Below are 22311 nucleotides of genomic sequence, written 5' to 3'. Positions count from 1 at the left end.
GGATGCTCTCGAAACAAGATTACTTCGGATTCACAAATTTCTATCCAATCTTCCTTAGAAAATTATTGAGCAGTTAATTAATTAACAAAATCAAGATTCTGATTCTCAAGGATAGGTTTTCAGATACTCAATTTAATTTTTCTTATAGAGAAACTAATAGAGCTGTAAACTTTCTTACTTCATTCTAATCAACTTGACTGAAAGTAAAATTATTTTCCACCAAACTTCTTTCAGATGGAAGGGAGATTGCGAAGGGATGCTCTGATAGAAGAGTGTAATCTTTTTTTTTTTTTTTTTTCTATATTTTAGTAGGGAGTCAACCTTAACCCCTGATTACTTTCCAAATTAAAATAAGCTGCAATGCAAGATTATCTTTTAGTTTAATAAAATTTCCATTTGAGAGTCCGTTATTTTCTAGTGGATTACAATTTTCTTTGGATATTGACATTAGTTGTACCCTCATTGTTTCACATTGGGACATGATCGAGTTGAGTTATTTGAATAATTATTTAATTTTATAAATCAATGAATTATGATTAAGAGATTGGACTTGTTGTATTCTTCATAAGTCTGTTGGAGGCTTATTACAAACTTAAATTCACATTTGAATAGCGAGCAAATAACATATTAAAGACAATGATTTCATGCGTCAAGTTCAAGCTCTCTTGGTGCATTTTATTTTTTCTAATTAATTTTTAAATTCTTGAGCCATTGTCTTCTACACAAATATCATAAGAAGTTTTTAGTTCAAAAGATTTAACCCAAAAAAATCAAAAAAACAAAAGCAATTTAATCGAGGGATTAAGTTCAGAGTGGGAAAAGATGGCAAGGTGCGTTTTTGGGAAGACAAGTGGTGGAGGGAATCACCTTTATCCACACAAGTCCCATCCATTTATGCAATATCGTCGAAGAAAAACAAAGTTGTGAAATACTACCTGATTTGCAATAAGGCGAAATCTCAATGATTGGGATGTTGATGAGATGGCTTCTCTTTCAGAAATTCTTGACTCTACCATTATTGTGTCGTCTATAGAGGATATGAGAGAGTGAGTTGAAAATAGGGAAGGGAAATTCTCTGTGTGCTCTTTCCTTAGAAGGTTTATTGCCTTCCCTTGATTTAGTGTTCCCGGAGTCTTCCATTTGGTTTACCTTAATTCCTTCCTAGATCGTCTTCTTCATTTGGTTAACATCTCTAAAAAAATATTCTAACCTTGGATAACTTGACTAAGCGGAGCGTGGCTTTTTAAAATTTTTGCTTTCTTTGAAATACAAACAAAGAATCGGGAAATTATATCTTGTTTCGAAAATTTAAGTTTATTTTCTCTCTCTTTTCCACATGGATTGAAGTTTTCCTAAGTCTATTTTGTCCATTTTCCTTAGGTGGGGTTACATTAATGTTTACTCTAGTTGAAAAATATATCTTTGGGCATTCTCCCATTTGCAATGGTGAGATCTTTGGAATCAGAGGAACAAAATAGTCTTTCAAGGAAAGGAGAATTTGACTCATAACGTGATCTTGGACATTTTGGATTTGTTTTTTTCTGTAGAGCGTCCTTCAAAGATTTTGTAAGAGTGTCCTTCGAGGATTTTGTGTTTAGATAAGGATGAGTTGTGCTCCCTTTAGCCTTAAAGGAACTTGATTGCATTATTTTATTTTTGGGACAATGACCGCAAAGACCTATTTTTTCAAAATTGTATCAAAAAGTCCTTTTAAAAAAATTATGAATTCTTTAGCACTCAATTTATCAAATATTAGTCTAAAAAGAATTTTTGAAGCGAAAATACCATAACTACCCTTTCAATAATTTTTGAAATTTAAAGAAACATGTTTATTTGGGAATATTTGAGATACTCCTATATTTTATAATGACATGTCTCTTAACTATGGTCATCTCTTATAAATCAATTAAAAAAAAAACTTGTTTATCTTACCAAAACTAGTAATCTTTAAATCACATAGATGGTGATAATTACATCAATTATGATGATGGAGATGAGTATGATCGTCATCAAACTGATTTGGTCTATGTGTATTAGATTTATTAAAAATATATAAATAGTTTTAAATAATTAAAACATAATATTAAAACTCGACTTGAATATTCATCGAATTGATTCAACTCAAAAATTAGCATGTCGATACTAATGAGTCAAATAAAATTATATTGAATTTAATTTGTAATAAATAAAATATTTAGTTTTTAAAGAATAAAATATTTATTTTTTATTTTTTACAAACATATTAATAACTAAATTAATTGGTCCAAATTTTTTATTTGACTCCTTATATTTTTAGGTCAAACACTTTGTAAAGTTGTTAAAAAGGTATTTTAGATATTTTTCTTAAAAAATTCTTCAAAAGATCTTTAATATACTAATATTTTATTAAGTGAGATTTAAATGGTCCATATTCTTTACTAGGGGGACCATTCAGTACATATTCTCAATAAAGAGTCTTTTTAATCATTGTCGCTTTATGTTTTGGCATTATCTTATACTTTTCTTCCTTTTTTTTTTTTTTCTTTTTTTTCAGCTTTCCTCTTGTACTTTAAGGAGGCCATCTCCTCACCTTTTTTAATAGATTTAGATAAACTTATCAAAAAAAAACATCTATCTCCCAAAGCATGAATTTCTAACACTAACCTGCCCCACAAATCCCATCATGGTACAACCATCACAAAAATCTGATTGGAATGTGTCAAAATTTTGTAATTTTATTTGATTCACAAGAATCTACTCTCACGTCCGATCTATACAAACCCGATTTTTTTCAAATTACCTCGTTATATTTGAACCAAAGAGACTTTCTTTCAAAATCCAATTGGACCCGATCGTTCGATCAATCATTTTGATCCAATTTTTCAAAAATTGTTACATTTCATATGCACAGGTGTTCATAACTGATCATGGCTTAAATATAACATTTTTTTACTTTACCGAAACATTCCTCGGATGGCAATAGGTATGAATTTTTAAAACACCAAATCCAACGGTCAGGATTTCCTAAGATAAATCCCCACTTTGGATTCCATGTTCAGCTAGTTGTCCTCGTCAAGATTTAAAATTTCATCTAGAGGTAACATTTTGGTTAGGAAAAAAATCGAGACAGTTTCAACCAAAACACACAATCCAAAATATTGAATGTTTTGGCAATGTTTCGGGATTAATATTTCATTCCAATTCAGCCAAAAAATCGAAATATTATGTCGAAACATTTCAAAAAAATACAAAACTTCGATCCATCGATCATACCACTTGTATTGAAAATGTGTCCAATCATCTCAAAATCACACAACCACCATGGCAAACGCTAACCTATAAATGAAGACTCGGTTCATAAGGTAACCACTAATTAACCTCCATTTTATAACCAATCAAAATCTTAATCCAAAAACTTGGGTTCGGCTGAATAAATCTTGTTCCTCCATTCAATTCTGCTAAAGAAAAGTAAAACAATTCACATACAGCAACTGAGGCCGCAATGCAATTTTAAGTTCATCAGTTCAAATCCTTCGTCCGATTTCCTAAATGTTTCTTAACATTAATTGTGGGTCCTAACTCCATAACACAGTGGCATAATGACGGTTGTGACGATAAAGCCAACGTACAATTTCAATGGACCCTTCAACGGCTTGAAAAGAACTATTTGGAATTTTGAGAAAGAACATGCATGCAGAAATTAACGAACATTGTCTTCTCAATACGTCTTTCGATCTTTGTATTTCATTAGCTTTCTTGTAAAAGAATGTGCAATGACAATTCTTACAATACTTTCAATATGGCGTAAGTCCTTCAAAGAATTAATCTTTACAACCTACAAAATGAACAATAGATACATCAGAAATCCTGATTAACATAGAGGACAAAGAAAGGGTATAGAAAAGAAACTAGATCAATGGACTACGACCCCAGTATCTCAAGAGATCAATCACAATTTACAATGTCATCTCGAGAATAAACAAGGTGATTTAGTACAAGGGCGAGAATGGGACTGAATTTCAATGGGTTCCATGTAATGGGGTATATGAAAGAGCTACATACTAATGATTAAAAAAATAAAAAAAAAGTACATACTGGTGATCATATTGGGGTAGCAGAAAGAATTCTTGATCAAAATTGTTTTATTAGGAAAAGGAAAAGGGACCAACATTACAGTTAGGGGTGCGACTTGGTCCAGCTCAAACCAATAGCTTTGGGTTGGTTCGGTTCAGTTTGGAACAAGTTGTGGTTCAGTTCTGGGTTTAGAAAATGGAGAACTGATCAATTTGGTTCGCTTCCGGTTCAAGGCTTGTATAGAACCAAACCTTATAAAATAAATTTATTCAGCTATATGAATTGTTTTAGGAGTTAGGACATAGATTAATGACTTCCTTAGGGATAAATTAATGGGTTTTTTTTATTATTTATGAATAGATTAATGATTTATTATACAATTTTTATTTTGTTTATTATTTATTTTTATTAAAAATATGTCGTTTCCAATTAAGTTTACAGGATATTGGAAACCCATGGAACCGAACCGACCTTAGTTTGGTTTGGATTGGTTCGGTTCTGGTCTTATTTAGTGGAACTGACCTATGTTGGTTAGGTTCCGATTTAGCCACAAACCAAACCGAGTTGCACCACTAATTACAATGTACCACCTAGTAAAAATTCCCCTAGTAGATCTCCCATATGCCAAAGATCAACCCATTAAATTATGCCCATCTCATTATTGACTTTTTTGGGCAGCTTGGCTGTACTGCAAACAGTCTAAATGGAAAAGACTGCTTACAGTCTAAATTATGCCCATCTCATTTAGAGCCATACTAAGCATTAAGACATCAAATTTATGAGTAACACAATTAAAATATGAAAAGAATGATGGAAGAAAGATTGAAAAAAAAATGATAATAAAGATATCTGAAAACCAATTTGGTTTTCTTCGAAGGACATCAAACATCGAGGGAATCTTTCCACATATACAAATGATAGAGAAGTTTAGAAAAAAGCAGATCAATCTCCACTTGTTTTTATTGACTTAGAAGAAACATATGAAAAAAGTACATAGAGAATTAATTTAGTAGGTTTTGGAAAACAAAGGAGTCCCAAGCAAATATATTAACATAGTCAAGGACATTCATGAGAGAGATGTGACTAGTGTGAGAACAGATGGTGAAGAGATAAAAAAAGTGTCAATCTTTATTGCCCTGTGACCATAACTTTTATGAGACGAGAAAGGAAGTCGAGAAAAACCATAACTTTAGAGAGTTGTTTTTTATTCCAAGAGCTTTGTAATAAATAGAACCAAGACAGTCGGCATGCAACTTTAGTAATGACACCCCTATAAAGAACAGGGCAATAAAAATTGATGGTTAGGAAATACCCAGAAAAACCATTTTCATCACCTTAGTTCTATCATCTATAAAGATTGAGAATTTGAGGGTGGTGTCTATAATATTAGAATGGACGATTAAAGTGGAGGTGTGCTTCAATAATATTATGTATCAATGCATCCTGATCAACCTTTAAAAAAAAAGGAATTTTTTTTTAGAAAACAACAATAAGTGATGTTTTATAGAGCTTAATGTTGGACAATAAGAAACATGCACATAGATCGAGTATAGCAGGGGTGAGGATGCTAAGATGGATGAGGATAAAAACTAAGTTAATTAAAGTATTTAAATAGTCACAGGCGTAACTCCAATAGGTGATAAATAAAGGGAAAAGCGAAGAGTCAATTGACATGGTTTGGTCATGTGCAATTGAGAGCGATTACAGTCTCAATTAGAAAGAATGTGCCAGTTGAAGGCACATTCTAAATTTTTGCTCTCTTTGAAATACAAATGAAGAATCGGGAAATTATATCTTGTTACAAAAATTTAAATTTATTTTCTCTCTTTTCCACATGGATTGAAGTTTTCCTCAGTTTATTTTGTCCATTTTCCTTGGGTGGGGTTACATTAATGTTTACCCTAGGTGAAAAATATATCTCTAGCCATTCTCCCATTTGCAATATGGTGAGATCTTTGGAATCAGAGGAAGAAAAGAGTCTTTCAAGGAAGGGGATTTCGACTCGTGCCTTAATCTTGGACATTTTGGTTTGTTTTTTCTGTGGAGTGTCCTTTGAGGACTTTGTAGGAGTGTTCTTCAAGAATTTTGTGTTTAGATAAGGATGAGTTGTGCTCCGTTTAGTCTTGAAAGAACTTGATTGCGATGTTTTATTTTTGAGACAATGATCGCAAAGACCTATTTTTTAAATATATGTACCAAAAAATTCTTTAAAAAAATTATGGACTATTTAGTACCTAATATATCAAATATTAATCTAAAAAGAATTTTTGAAGTGAAAATACCATAATTACCCTTTCAATGATGTTTGTTTGAAGTTTAAAGAAACATATTTATTTGAGAATATTTGAGCTACTCCTATATTTTATAATGACATGCCCCTTAACTATGGTCATCTCTTATAGATCAATTAAAAATAATAATAAATTTGTTTATCTTACCAAAACTAGTAAGCTTTAAATCACATAGATGGTGATAACTGCACCAATGATGATGATGGAGATGAGTATGATCGTCATCAAACTGATTTGATCTATGTATTAGATTTATTAAAATAATTTTAAATAATTAAAACATAGTTTTAAAACTCAACTTGAATAGGTTCAATTCAAAAATTAGCATATCGATACTAATGAGTCAAATATAATTATATTGACTTTAATTTTTAATAAATAAAATATTTAATTTTTAATGAATAAAATATTTATTTTTATTTTCTACTGACATATTAATAACTAAATTAGTTGGTCAATATTTTTTTGTTTGACTCCCTATATTTTTAGACTAAACACTTTGTAAAATTGTTAAAAAGGTATTTTAGATATTTTTCTTAAAAAATTCTTCAAAGGATCCTTAGTAGACTAATATTTTATTAAGTGATATTTAAATAATCCGTATTCTTTAATAGGAGACCATTTAGTACATATTCTCAATAAAGAGTCTTTCAAGTCATTGTCCCTTTATGTTTTGGCATTATGTTATACTTTTCTTCCTCTCTTTTTTTTTTTTTTCCAGCTTTCCTCTTGTACTTTAAAGAGGCCATCTCCTCACCATTTTTCTGTTTTTAATAGATTTATATAAACTTATCAAACAAAAAAAAAAAAAATCTCTCTCCCAAAGCATAACTTTCTAACACTAACCTGCCCCACAAATTCCATTATGGCACAACCATCACAAAAATCTGATTGGAATGTGTCAAAATTTTGTAGTTTTATTTGATTCATAAGAATCTACTCTCACGTCCGATCATACAAACCCAATTTTTTTTCAAATTACCTCATTATATTTGAACCAAAGAGACTTTCTTTCAAAATCCAATTGGATCCGATCGTTCGATCAATCATTTTGATCCAATTTTTCAAAAATTGTTAAATGTCATATGCACAGGTGTTCATAACTGATCATGGCTTAAATATAACATTTTTTTCCTTTACTGAAACATTCCTCGGATGGCAATAGGTATGAATTTTTAAAACACCAAATCCAATGGTCAGGATTTCTTAAGATAAATCCCCACTTTGGATTCCATGTTCAGCTAGTTGTCCTCGTCAAGATTTAAAATTTCATCTAGAGATAATATTTTGGTTAGGAAAAAATGGAGACAGTTTCAACCAAAATACACAATCCAAAATATTGAATGTTTTGGCAATGTTTCGGGATTAATATTTCATTCCAATTCAGCCAAAAATCGAAATATTATGTCAAAACATTCCAAAACAAAACAAAACTTCAACCGGTCGATCATACCATTTGTGTTGAAAATATGTCCAACCATCTCAAAATCACACAACCACCATGGCAAACGCTAACCAATAAATGAAGACTCAGTTCGTAAGGTACCACTAATTAACCTCCATTTTATAACAAATCAAAATCTTAATCCAAAAACTTGGGATCGGCTGAATAAATCTTGTTCCTCCATTCAATTCTGCTAAAGAAAAGTAAAAAAATTCACGTACAGCAACTGAGGCCACAATGCAATTTTAAGTTCATCAGTTCAAATCCTTCTTCCGATTTCCTAACTGTTTCATAACATTAATTGTGGGTCCTAACTCCATAACAGTGGCATAATGACGGTAGTGACGATAAAGCCAACGTACAATTTCAATGGACCCTTCAACGGCTTGAAAAGAACTATTTAGAATTTTGGGAAAGAACATGCATGCAGAAATTAACAAACATTGTCTTCTCAATACGTCTTTCGATCTTTGTATTTCATTAGCTTTCTTGTAAAAGAATGTGCAATGACAATACTTACTATACTTTCAATATGGCATAAGTCCTTCAAAGAATTAATCTTTACAACCTACAAAATGAACAATAGATACATCAGAAATCCTGATTAATATAGAGGACAAAGAAAGGGTATAGAAAAGAAACTAGAACAACGGACTACGACCCCAGTATCTCAAGAGATCAATCACAATTTACAATGTCATCTTGAGACTAAACAACGTGATTTAGTACAGGGGTGAGAATGGGACCTGAATTTCAATGGGTACCATGTAATGGGGCATCATCTGGGGTATATGAAAAAGCTACATACTAATTAAAAATAAATAAATAAATACATACTGATGATCATATTGGGGTAGCACCGTAGCAGCAAGAATTTTTGATCAAACAAGGTCTTTGATGTGAGCAAAATTGTTTTATTAGGAAAAGGGACCAACATTACAATTAGGGGTGCGACTTCATCCGGCTCAAACTAAGAGCTTTGGGTTGGTTTGGTTCGGTTCTAGGTTTAGAAAATGGAGAACCGGTCAATTTGGTACGGTTCCGGTTCAAGGCTTGTATAGAACTGAACCTTATAAAATAAATTTATTCAGTTATATGAATTGTTTTAGGAGTTAGGGCATAGATTAAAGACTTCCTTAGGGATAAATTAATGGGTTTTTATTTTATATTTTATGAATAGATTAATGATTTATTATACAAATTATTTTTGTTTATTATTTATTTTTATTAAAAATATGTCGTTTCCAACTAAGTTTACAGGATATTGGAAACCCATGGAACTGGACCGACCTTAGTTTGGTTTGGATTGGTTCGGTTCTACTGACATTTTGGTTTGGTTCTGGTCTTATTTAGTGGACTGACCTATGTTGGTTAGGTTCCGATTTAGCCACAAACCAAACCGAGTTGCACCCCTAATTACAATGTCCCACCTAGTAAAAATTCCCCTAGTAGATCTCCCATATGCCAAAGATCAACCCATTAAATTATGCCTATCTCATTATTGACTCTTTTGGGCAGCTTGGTTGTACTGCAAACAGTCTAAATGGAAAAGACTGATACCAGTCTAAATTACGCCTATCTCATATAGAGCCATACTAAGCATTACGACATCAAATTTATGAGTAACACCATTAAAATATGAAAAGAATGATGGAAGAAAGATTGAAAAAAAAATGATAATAAAGATATCTGAGAACCAATTTGGTTTTCTTCGAAGGACATCAAACATCGAGGGAATCTTTCCACATATACAAATGATAGAGAAGTTTAGAAAAAAGCAGATCAATCTCCACTTGTTTTTATTGACTTAGAAGAAACATATGAAAAAAGTACATAGAGAATTAATTTAGTAGGTTTTGGAAAACAAAGGAGTCCCAAGCAAATATATTAACATAGTCAAGGACATTCATGAGAGAGATGTGACTAGTGTGAGAACAGATGGTGAAGAGAGAAAAAAAGTGTCAATTTACAATTGGTTTACATCAGGGATATGCTTTAAGACCATATCTATTTGTTCTAGCTAAAGATAAAGTAATTACTAATATTTAACAGCAAGCCCCCTTGGTGTATGTTGTTTGATGACGTAATATAAGTTCATGAGACGAGAAAGGAAGTCAAGAAAAACCATAACTTTAGAGAGTTGCTTTTTATTCCAAGAGCTTTGTAATAAATAGAACCAAGACAGTCGGCATGCAACTTTAGTAATGACACCCCTATAAAGAACAGGGCAATAAAAATTGATGGTTAGGAAATACCCAGAAAAACCATTTTCATCACCTTAGTTCTATCATCTATAAAGATTGAGAATTTGAGGGTGGTGTCTATAATATTAGAATGGACGATTAAAGTGGAGGTGTGCTTCAATAATATTATGTATCAATGCATCCTGATCAACCTTTAAAAAAAAGGATTTTTTTTTTATAAAACAACAATAAGTGATGTTTTATAGAGCTTAATGTTGGACAATAAGAAACATGCACATAGATCGAGTATAGCAGGGGTGAGGATGCTAAGATGGATGAGGATAAAAACTAAGTTAATGAAAGCATTTAAATAGTCACAGGAGTAACTCCAATAGGTGATAAATAAAGGGAAAAGCGAAGAGTCAATTGACATGGTTTGGTCATGTGCAACTGAGAGCGATTACAGTCTCAATTAGAAAGAATGTGCCAAAGAGAACATGGATTGAGGTAGTGAGAATGAATGTAAAAACAAACCTATGTTGACAGAAGACGTAGCTTTAGATAAAATTGAACAGAGGAATGAACCCATTTTTTGGGATAAGCAAGCCCTGACAAACCAGAGATTCCGTAGTTACGCAAGCCCTTGAGAAATTCTATCCCACCAAATTCAACAATGGAACAAAATCGATTAATTGATTTAAGAAAACATATATTCCATTTTATTTTTTTTGGAAATATTAGGCCAAATCTCTCAAAAAAAATTTAGTGTGCCGAAACTATGCATCCTAGATTAGGGAAAAACACCCTCAACCAAAACCAACCTGACCATAAACAAATAGCCTAAAGACTTAATGAAGTGCTTCAGACCAACCTTACCATTTTGCATCAGCGTAAAAAAAATTCAGTTGCAAATCGTCTTTTAGTGTTTTTCACTACCAAACCCCCAGCGAGAACACGGTAACTAGCTACTAATGGCAAACCAAAACTAAGGGAAAAGAAACTAACTTTGCATCCCAAGGCTCAATTGCCCACCCACTCCAAAGGTACCACTCAAACTAATGTTTATTCAAAGACTAAAGAGTGCGTCAAAGGGGTAGTACATGTCTTAGGTCCTTCAATAGTCAAGGGCTTCACTTGAAATGTTTATCTCCTCTAACGGGGCCATGAATCCATATCATCCATCACTTCTGAACCAAATTCTTACCCTAAATCTATGCTTACTTAAAACAACCATTACTCCCAATCCTTGAACCCAAAATTCAACCAAAATAGAATCTATGTTGGCATTTTTCAAGGTTGCCGTCAATGCTTCGAGATACACCCCACAATCACAGTCTTTGACGAAAATCTTTTATTACAAAATTAAATATCCAAAGGAGTAGAAAAGATAAGGAGACAATTTCTCAATTCGACAACTACATCCATGGGCTCCTTAAGCCAATTCACTAATCCTCGTCCCTAATGGAAGTTGGGGTCCCTTTGTTAAGGGAGGAAAGGGCCCTTAAATAAAAGAGCTTCCAAAATAAAGATAGAAATACAATCTAGCTAAAATCAAGGGTTGATTCCCTTACCCAATACAAGAATTGCAAATAACTCCTAATATTTATTACTTAGTAAAAATAAATAATTAAAGATCTGGTTTATTTATATCATATTAATTGATGAACTCTAAGCATATTAGCATGTACATATAAACATGCATATTCAATCTTTAATTTTCTAATGAGTTGGATGCGTTATTAATTTGTGCATATCTAAATAATAATGTGTGGATGTAATACCAAATAATATGTTCTTTTAAGAGTTAGACATACTAAGTACATGTAGTTAATGTCATAAAATTATTTCCATGTATGATATTATTATTTTTGGCTATCAAGCTCTCGTAATCCTGCAAGTCTGCAACAACAAGCAATAGAACTGATAATAAAAAAATGCAATGGAACGTTATTGATTTTCACTTCCAAACTTCATATGATTATTTTGATTGTAGTTTGAAAATTTACAAGTGAGAATTCATGCTTATTTTATCACTTCCTATAGTTTGAATGAAAATTTCCTCAATAATTCCATCATTTTCTCTATATCTCCATCAATTCCAGAAAAAATATCTTAATTTTCCTATTAATCGAAATATTTCCATTTCCAGGCTAACCGAAATAGACATTGAAATCAAAATTTAGTACCTAGGTTCCAACTAAAGGTACAATCCACGTGCACAATTACGCACATTTTGATGATTCTATAATGAAAGTAGCAACAAATGTGGTTTTGAGATTTACCCAAACAAGCCCCTTAGAGATAAAGGACTAAAGGTTGTAGATATATAAAAGAGTAGGTAAATAATGAGAACAGCTGTCCAAATATTTGCTGATAAGATTATCTTAGCAACGTTGGGGGTATGAGCACATCTGGCTCATGCATATCTTAGAAAATGTTGAACCTTGCTCCACCCATAAGCCCTAGTTTCATTCACGAAAACGAATATAGTAATTTCTTAAAAAAAAGTTAAATTTAACTTGCTCATGTACCTCTATGTGGTGGCAAGCAATGATTCTTGATTGCTCCTAAACCTTCCAAAATAGGCCTAGCATGGTAGTCCATCATCTTCTTCATCTCAGTTAAGCTAATCCCCTCTAAGGAATGCTTAAGGTTGAAGCCAGGGATTCTTCCACTCGCTTCTCTCTGTAAACCAGATATTCGAGGTCCAACGTGGCTCCAAACATCCCCTTTGATTTTTCTCACGGAAAACAGATCGTAGGATCTAGCAAACACCGATGCACATGTTCTTGTTGCCGTATAAGCTGGAAAAAGATTATACTGATTCATTTAAGATGGAGAAGAACATGAAATGCAATATGTTTGAAAAACATGAGTTAGTGAAGGACCATGTACCTCAAAGACATGCCCACTCATGCAATAAAAATGCATACATGTAATGTCATAAAGAGGTGACAAACACTAACATTATTACTATAAACTTGTATTTTTCAAAGACATTATTTGCATACGATTAGTTTAAATACAATGTCCATTTATTTATTAATATGTTCATATGATGTACACTTAATCAATTGTGTTTTTAAAGTAAATTAACATTTTGGACATATCTGTGTAACCGGCTTAATGGTATCAGCTTCGAGCATGGCACGTATTTTGTGGGGTCTAATAGACTACGAGAATTTAATAATGTCTGTAATTTACAGATGTCACAAATTAAAGTTCAAGAAAATATAGGCCAATTGGTCAAATTCTTAGCATGATGGGCTCATTCCACATTGTTCAAATGTCATGCAATGGAGGCTTATTGCAAATATGTGTATCCCACTTTACATGTCATGGTGGCAGCAGAGAACATTTTTACACAAAAAGAATCCAAACTCCAGCAGTGAAGCAATAGTTAAGCAATTAAATTACGAAAGAAAAAGAAATGCACCATTATATGGAAATTCAATAAGGAAGTTTGCAGGAAGGCCAATGCCAACACCAGCCAGGGTGATGCCAACATTAAATCCAACACCACATCCAGCCCCAACATATCCGATGACTTCAGGGCCGAAGCCTGGACCCCATCCAACACCGCATCCAACGCCTATTCCCATCCCCCAAAAGGCTCCAGATGTTGGATGCACAGGATTCCACCTTTCATACCTCCTGAACAACCCTTTTATGATCATAAGGGCCTGAAATAAGAGGAATTAAGATCATTAATTCTTGACATACAAGATTGAAGAAACCATAACATAAAGAATTAAACCAAAAGCATAACAAATATGAACTATGAAGCAAATTGTAAAACTGAAAGGACTGATATCAAATCTCAGGATTAGATAATAAAAAATCCACTATTCATTGTTCATTTAAATGAAACAACTTGAAAACCAAAATCAGAAAATAATATTGCCACATGAATTAGCACTGAAGAAGAAACCTTTTGAAGACGACATAGACATTCATTTTATACAAGTACCCCTATACCTATGTAACCACCAAACCTCATATAAATGTGGTGAGGATCAGAGAGTAGGTACCTTGTCGTATCAGCTTCTGTAGATGATGCACATAAGACTAAGTATTTAACTCTTGGTCCTAAGCATACAAGACATCCAAAAAAAGAAAATCAAGATTCAAGTGAGGAAATGATCAGCAAATCAAAAGATCATTCCCCGCATGAATGATGAAAAACTGTACCACCATCCATCCTAGAACGTATATTGCAGAGTCTATCTACACATGTGTATGATCCACGTTGGACAAGTGTTGGGTGCTAAAACTAAAAAGTTTTCTTGGGTGACACATGGTTTTTAATTTTTTTCCTTTCCTCAACAACAAAGCATTATCCTAAAGATATGGGGTCGGCTAAACGAATCATGTTCCTCCATTCCACTTTGTCCAGAACCAAGTGTTTTCTTATCGAAAATAAGTTCATATCTTCACCATCTCCATCCACGTTCCTTTGGGTCTTCCTTTCTTTTAGGACCTTCAACTTGAATATTTCTTCTAATTGGGATTGTAATTAGCTTCCGTTGAACATGACCAAACCACCTCAGCTAACTTTCTTTAGTTTATCATCTATTTGTGCTACTCCTACATTTTCCCAAATGTGATTGTTTCTAATTTTTTTATCTTTCCACTCATCCATCTTAACATCCTCATTTGTGCTACTTTCAATTTATTAACATAGTGAGCTTCTTATCTGCAAGGTCTAAATTAGCAGTTACCATAGGTTATGAGTTCTAACTTTTTCCAGTTAAAGCATTTCTGTGTAACAAATATAATAGGGACCGACTACTTGCAGATCACAAGTTTTGGTTGCACCCCATCTTTTAAAAAAATACATTTTTCATTTTTAAAATATCTACTAATTGCACCCCATTTCAATAACCCTCTCTCTATGTTTTTTTATTGAATAAGGAGTGCAATCATACAAATGGAGTGCAAGAGATTATACAGAAATTAGAAACAATTTCAAGATTTTTTTATAATAATAATAAAATAAATAAAAAAACAAAAAAAACTGGACATAGTTCTTCATCAGCTTAATCATTCAAAGAAAAACTCAACACTTCCTTGACTACTAAACAATAAAATGCTGAAGCACTAAAAATCCTTCTGCAAACCTAAAAGTATATCTTCCTCTATTATTATTATGGAATTAAAGGAAAATAAATTCTGCAGAGAATGAAAATGGAATAAAAAACGAAAATTGATACAATAGTTCAAGAAATGTTCAAACGAGAATTAAATTTGAAAAAATTAAAAATAAAAAAAATACCAGATTGCCATTATCCTCAGAGTGCTCTTCGAATTGGATTTTTTCGCCTTTTTCAAGTAAACGAAAAGGAAGATAAGAATCCGAAGATGACATGGAGAGTGCCATCATTTCACTCTGCAGTGTTCGGACTTCGGATTGGGTGCTGAAGTAGGGCTTTCAATGGGCCGGGTTTTGGACCGGGTTAGCAGGTTACTTTTAATCACAAAATTATCCGAAAATTTCCTAAAATTCATAAAATTGAATCGATAACGTGTCAATTATTTGTGAAATACAGTAATATTTTTATCTTTCACCCTCGAAATTTTATTTTCTTCAACATTCAAATTTCAAGAACAAGGCAGGATTTTAAGGGACGCTGAAGATGATGGGTTTCCATTTCTATATTTTGCGAAAATTTTCTGATTTTTTTTCGAAACTTTCCGATATTTATTTGAACTAATAAGATTGAGGCCCGTCAATTTGGGTTGGGCTTGATTATAGTTTTGGAACAGGCTGGAACTTGTGATCTAGGCCCGTTGGATGGCCTGGCCGGATCATAACATATATCTAATTTTATTTAGGGTGGTTCATGGGACATATGTAAAAACAATGGTTTTTCAAAATATGGGTTAGAGGTTTGGGATTGAGCTGATTTTTTGCGAGGATGGTCACTATGATGAGAAGATTATCCTCACAAAAAATTAGCTCAATCTGAAACTTCTAAGTCCATCAAAAGTGATTTACAAATTATTGGTAAAAAATCGACGGTCCACATTCTAAATCACTTTTGATGGGATTATAAGTTTCAGATTGGACAGATTTTTTTTTTTTTTTTTTGGATGATCTTCTCATCATAGAGATCATCCTCACAAAAAATCAATTCAATCCGAAACTTCTAACCCATATTTTTGAAAATTTATTATTATTACATTATTTTTACATATGTTTTTTCGTATGTCCCATGATCCGTTCTCTTTTAGTTATAATAAAATTAGAGAGCTGCTATTGCCACAGCAACTTTTACTAACGCTACACCAATTCTTATGAACCACTAAAGAATTACACAGTTGGTGTGGCATTAGTAAAAGTTGGTGTGGTAATAGTAACTCTCCAACATTATTAGCTGAATTTATAATATCTATTGTGTTCAAAAGCCACATTTACCTATCGACTGTTGTGACCATTAGTCTTTCTTTGCCTAAAAATAATAATAATATTAAGATAGTGCATAAAAGAAAATTAGCTAAGTGGCCCAGCCCAACCCATAAATCGGCCTGAATACTTGGGCCAGTCCCGACTTGGGTTTAATTGCGAGGCTTGAGCTTGGTTTAAAAACTCGTTTTAACATCTCATCTCGTCCATTGAACGAGACCAAGTGGTCTCGAACGAGATTTAAAAAATTGCCTTAGAATTAAAACAAACCAAACCAAACCAGGTCTTTGAGACAACTTGTCAACTCGTTTTGTTGGTGAACAATACCGAGACAACTCAGACGAGTATTGCCGGTCCTGGACAAGATTTAAAACCATGGGCTTGAGGTCGCCTGGCCAATTGACAATCCAAGATAAAAAGGGGAATTCGGGGATATGGATATGAAGCAGGCATGATCCAATTGCCAAATACATGTTTTTTAAATTGAATGAGTGAGTCTTCTGGACTCGATTGGGATTGAGTTGACTCATTTAATTTATCTCGTTTCATATGAGTGAGTCTTCTGGACCAATTTTAGAACTTTTTTATAATAAATAGATATTAAAATTAAATAACTGAGCATGAAACCTTGACCAATGTACCTTGTAATTCACGAACTCAGTACAGAACATGTTAAAGACTTGACATGTTCACAACTGAAAATGACCATGCTGACATTCCAATACAAAATATTCAACTGTGTACACAAACATGTTATCTTAAACAATAAAACAAGAGAATCACAACCTCCATAACTATACACATTGTAATGGATTTATTATATGGCATCATAGTATCTGAACACGGGCCCCTAAAGGGATATCATCAAACAGTACTAGACAGTGAGATTCTTGCAAAGGTTTTAGCAAACCTTCAAACAAATTTATCAATGCTGTTGGTCAGTGTAGTTTTTGGCACGGCACCAATAATCGCGTCTTTCTTCTCACCATTCTTGAAGATCATGACAGTTGGTATGCTTCGGATCCCATATTGAGTTGCAATTGATGGGCAATCATCAGTGTTCAGTTTATAGCATTTTAATTTACCTGCATATTGTTTTGAAAGTTCACTTACTACTGGATGGATCATACGGCAAGGCCCACACCAAGACGCCCAGAATTCAACCAGCACAAGATCGGCCTTGAGAACTAGTGACTCCCATGACTTATCGGTAACGGCTGGCACTGCATAATCGAAAACCATAAATAAATAAATAAAGATGTAAGTTCTGCAAAAATTGAATTCACCAGATCAAATAACTTTTCATAAAAATATGTGGAAATTCTGCTCACGAGGAAGTCAACCATAGCAAATCACTTGATCATGTATATTGCTTCCTCTTAGAAACTTTAGAGTAAATTTGATAAGTTAGGTATATTGCTTCCTTTCATATAAATAGAGAATCCTAAGGGGCATAAGACCACAACACGTGCTTCAACTATAACCAAAAGAAAAGGCCCAAGCAACTTTACATGAAAATGATCGGTAAAGCACACGAAAACCTCATCAAGATTTCGGTTCAGTTGAGGTGGTCACTGAGATCATCACCCCCGGAAAAACTTGATGGAGCACCTTAAGATCCCAAAGAAGAATCAGAAAACGTGAAAACCACAATTATGGTAACTCAATATATCTTAAGAAATGTTGATATAGAGGTGGGCTGTAATTGAACAAGTACTTGAAGCAGATTGATTCCTAGTTGAGTTTTGAGCTTCTAAAGACAGCTTTAAAAGTGAAGTGATAGATGAATAGAATGATGATAAGGACAAAAAATAGTGATTGAGTTGTCCATTGAAACCATCTTTTGGAGGAAGTACCAAGGGCCCACCATTTCCTCAATTCAAAAGACAAGGTCGTTACCAGCTCCAACATTCAAAAACATTGATGGTAGGCACTACAGAATATTAAATGATATGGTGAAAGGCACAAGTGCACAACAGCACTATACGCAAGAAAAAACCAAAAGACTTGCCTAAATACTTGAATAGAATCTTGACGAGTAGGAAGAAATTTTACAACTCCTGATTTTTTTTTCCCCCTTGTGTTTCCCAGTCTTAAAAAATAACAGTACTTTTTTATGTTTTTGGAAACAAAAGCATTTTTTGTCCCTGTGGATGCTTTCATCATTTTTATTCCTCTGGGGCACACTTCTTCTCAGAAACTAGGGATTTCATTTGGTATTAGATAGGGTTCAGGGATCTGCTCAAGTCTACAGTGTTCTAGAAAACCCATAATGGAATGCCTGATCAACAAAAAAGTTCTACCATTAGACTTTGTTAAAATACAAGGACTTTGCAATTTTGAGGACCTCTGAACTTCATGCATATGGTGATGATGTTTTGCATCAAAAAGATTTCAGTCATTATACCAATTTAGTCTATTTTTGGAAGAAATAATAGTGTATTGTGAAAAGGGAGTCCAACCCAAGATATTGCCATTTGGGGGCCAAAATTCCCCTCCGAGATCTTATTTTTCATCCAGGCAGCTTCCCTCGGGGAAATTCCTACCAAGGACATCCTCATGAGTTATGACAAGGGGACTTACCTCCATCAATTTTAAGTTTTTGTGCAATTTGTGGAATGACAATCATTGAAAAATACTAGTTTAATACAACATGGCTTTGGGGGTAGGAGAAAAGATGAAAAGATGGGATAGATGAGTGAGAAGTTTGGGTTTAATGCAAATTTAGTTTGAAATTAGATATGAGGATCCCTAACTAGTTTGTTTAGAAGCTCAAGAGGTCTCAGGAAAGGAGATTTTTTATCACCATTTGTTTTCATCATAGCCGTCGAGGCTCTTGGGCAGATGGTTTCTAAGGTAGTTGCAAACAATGTTCTCTCAAGCTTTGTTGGTGGGACAAGCAGTCTAATGGTTTCTCATATTCAGTTTGCGAATGACATCCCATTTTCATGGATGCATCCATCCAAGAAATCTGTGCTTTTTGTGGAATCCTTGTGTGTTTTGAGGTTTTCTCAAGTATGCCGGTGAATCTCCAAAAACGTAAGGATTCTTTTGTTGGCGATGTGGGTGACATTGAGGTTCTTGGTGCTTTCATGGGATGCTAGATTCATTCCTTTCCCTCGTCTTACTTTGGATCCCCTAGGCACACCTTATAATAGCAAAGTGGACCCAATTTTGAAGAGGGTGGATAAGAAACTCTCTTATTGAAAATCTCGCTACTTGTCTAAACGTGGTAAGGTGACTATAATTAAGAGTAACTTGGCGAACTTTCTAACCTTATTATCTATACCTAGGAGTGCGGAGCTAAAATTGAAAAAATTGTTTAGAGAGTTCATTTGGCTTGACAAGGAGGGGAAAAAGTCATTGGTCAATTGGAATCGGATCTGTCACCCAAAGAAAAGCACGGAGGGCTCGGAATTCGAAAGTTGTGTCAAAGGAATCATGCTCTTTTGGACAAGTGATTATGGAGGTTCAAGTGTGATTAAAATCATCTTTGGCAGAAAGAAGTAATTTGGTGAAAAGTCGTTCAATTGGGAAAGCAGTGTTGTTCATTCTTTCAATGGTTGTAGGGTTTGAAAAGGAATTTTCTTCAAGTATTCAGGAATAAGGTGGGATTTAGAATTGGAAGTGGTTCCATGGTGAGATTCTGGGAGGATCCTTAGTGTGGACCTTCTTCCCTCAAATACCAATCCTCAATTTGTTTGAGTTATTCTTGAAGAAGTAGGCTCCGATTTCTTGTTTCTTAACTTGTTCCAACCATGGAGTCGATTGGGATTTTGGTCGCAGGAGAAGCTTCAACAATTGAGAAATGGACTCCATTGCTCGTCTTGTTAACTCCATCGAGATTGTGGCCCTCAATCCCAATGATGAGGATACTCATTAAAGGGTGATGATAGGAGAGGGATGTTTTTGGTTAAATCCCTTTACCATAGCCTTTCACATGTGCAGCACTGGCATGTCCACTATATGCAAGTTTGGAGCCCAATAGTTCCTGCAAAATTTTCCTTCTTCATTTGGACCGTTATCTTGGGGAAGATTTTGACAATGGATAATGTTATGAGAAGGGATATTATTTCAGTAAACTTTCGTGGAATGTGTAAGTCAGATGGGGAGTCTGTGGATCTCATACTGCTTCATTGCAATTTGACCAAAGAGATTTGGTCTCATTAACTAGGCTTGTTTGGCGTCTCTTGGTGCTCTCCCCTTTTTATCTTAATCTTGTTTGAAAGTCGAGCTTCTCTTGATTTAGGGTTTGTGGCCTCCAAAAGGAAGCTTTAGAGGATCACCCTTTTTTGGCTATTTGTTGGGGGATTTAAAAAGAAAGGAATGCTCGGATATTCAAAGATAGGGAGAGCTTTGCCAAGAACTTATTTTCTCCATCTTGGGTCCCATCTTCCTTTGGAGTAAAATCTATGAGGAATCTAAAGGAATTTTCTTTGAAAATCTTTTTACCAAATGGGAGCGGGTTTGCTCTATTGCTATGTAAGTGAGTCTTTTGTTCGGTTGCTTTGTTTATCTTATTTTAGTTTGTAGTCTGTCCTCTTCGTGGTCTGGTCATCTTGACCATTCCCCTCAATAAATGAATTCTTATTTATCAAAAACCAAATATATATATGATAAATATCATGTAGTAATATGCGTATAATAGTACTAATTCTACCCTTAGTCTAGTAATATAAGCAATTCTAATGATCTCCAAAATATGTCTCTCACTCCATGAGATCTCAATAAAGCATGAGAAATCTATTTATATTTTTTTGGAAACAATATATTTAAAGCAGAAAAGTAGGTAAAATTTATCATAAGAGAGTGATTTTCTTTAATTTGTAAAGAAACAGTTAAATTTACTCGTGAGATTATTGTGAAAAATTGTAGGATTTAATTGGATCTTTTAAAAGTTTTTTTTTTTTTAATTATATTTCGAAAACATCGTAGGTTTAAAAAAAATCGTTTAATAAGTAGTTCAAAAAAATAAAAACAAAAACATATTACACCAAAATATCAGATCAATTAAATACATAAAAGGGGGGAAATAGAAGAAATCTAACCTTCGAGAGTAGTTTCCTGAGCTTCGCTGACAATTCTACTTCTTGGACGAACAATTCTATCATTCCTCGAGGTCGTGAATGTTAATGTGCGTCTTGGAGAACGCAATTGGATCCTCAAGCCCCTGAATTCCGGCAAAGAACTGGTTTTTTGGACGCTCGAGATCGCAGAAACAGAAGAAGCCATTGGCGATGGTGCAAGAGTTGTTCGAAAGCCAGAAGAGTGAGGAACTCTGATCGATTCGAGTACAACAGCCATTGAAGTATAAGAACAAATAAATGGAGATTTGGAGGAAAAATCAGATTACTTTAACCCAAAAAAAATCGGAGATGAAGTAGAGAATCAGAAACCCTAGATTGGGGGATTTGCAAAGAATTAAGATCTGAGAGACTCGGAGAGGACCTGTGACCTGTTTATTATTTAAAGCAGACAGAGACACAGAGTAGAACTATAGAACGGTACATGTCATAATTCGGTGTTCAATGTTCATGTCTTCCAAACTCGGTACCAAGTTGACTCGCTTGAGTCATCTCGAAACACTTATGCCTCTAACAAGGTTTATAATTTAATAAATTTGTTATAAAATATGTAAAATGAGTTCAAATATGCTTAGTTACTAGAATATATTTAATTTAGCTAATAATAATTAGTTAGTAAAAGATATATTTTTTTTAATATTAATTTTGATTGACTTGGCGAGTGTGAGGGTATAATTTCGTTCGATTACGTGGACCAATAAGACCTACAGGACTACTAAAGCAATGCAAGATTTGTATCAGGAGTGACAGGTGTTGATAAAACCACTAGACAGGTGAGTGATTTAGTTGAGACATCCATGTTACATCTCAGTCGACTCTTGAAGATGATTCAGCCTGAGCGACACATAAC

At 33.7% G+C, this 22311-nt stretch overlaps 2 protein-coding genes across 5 annotated transcripts; both read right to left on the bottom strand.

Moving 5' to 3' along the window:
* Nucleotides 1-3406: 3406 nt before the first annotated feature.
* LOC147411300 (Putative membrane lipoprotein) lies at nt 3407-15401 on the bottom strand. Of its 4 annotated transcripts, XM_086447023.1 has the most exons (5): nt 15247-15337; nt 14003-14060; nt 13408-13654; nt 12503-12775; nt 12068-12433 (listed from the first exon to the last, which is right to left on the bottom strand). In XM_086447023.1, exons 3-5 carry the CDS (start codon nt 13646-13648, stop codon nt 12399-12401), a joined length of 549 nt encoding a protein of 182 aa, XP_086303149.1. In that variant the 5' UTR covers nt 13649-13654; nt 14003-14060; nt 15247-15337; the 3' UTR covers nt 12068-12398. The 4 variants fall into 4 exon arrangements, with proteins under 4 accessions (XP_086303142.1, XP_086303137.1, XP_086303149.1 ...); XM_086447016.1 differs by lacking the exons at nt 12068-12433; nt 14003-14060 and adding an exon at nt 3407-3814 and having other exon boundaries at nt 15247-15401; XM_086447011.1 differs by lacking the exons at nt 12068-12433; nt 14003-14060 and adding an exon at nt 7940-8356 and having other exon boundaries at nt 15247-15401.
* Nucleotides 15402-17073: 1672 nt separating this feature from the next.
* On the bottom strand, nt 17074-21854 carry LOC147411299 (uncharacterized). The gene is made up of 2 exons (XM_086446993.1): nt 21426-21854; nt 17074-17600 (listed from the first exon to the last, which is right to left on the bottom strand). Exons 1-2 carry the CDS (start codon nt 21679-21681, stop codon nt 17290-17292), a joined length of 567 nt encoding a protein of 188 aa, XP_086303119.1. The 5' UTR covers nt 21682-21854; the 3' UTR covers nt 17074-17289.
* Nucleotides 21855-22311: the final 457 nt, after the last annotated feature.

Source organism: Akebia trifoliata, chromosome 1 (assembly GCF_017979445.1).
Source record: "Akebia trifoliata isolate Shusen 1 chromosome 1, ASM1797944v1, whole genome shotgun sequence".
Taxonomy (NCBI): domain Eukaryota; kingdom Viridiplantae; phylum Streptophyta; class Magnoliopsida; order Ranunculales; family Lardizabalaceae; genus Akebia; species Akebia trifoliata.
The sequence above is the reverse complement of the archived record's forward strand: the minus strand, read 5'-3'. Positions and strand labels throughout refer to the sequence as shown.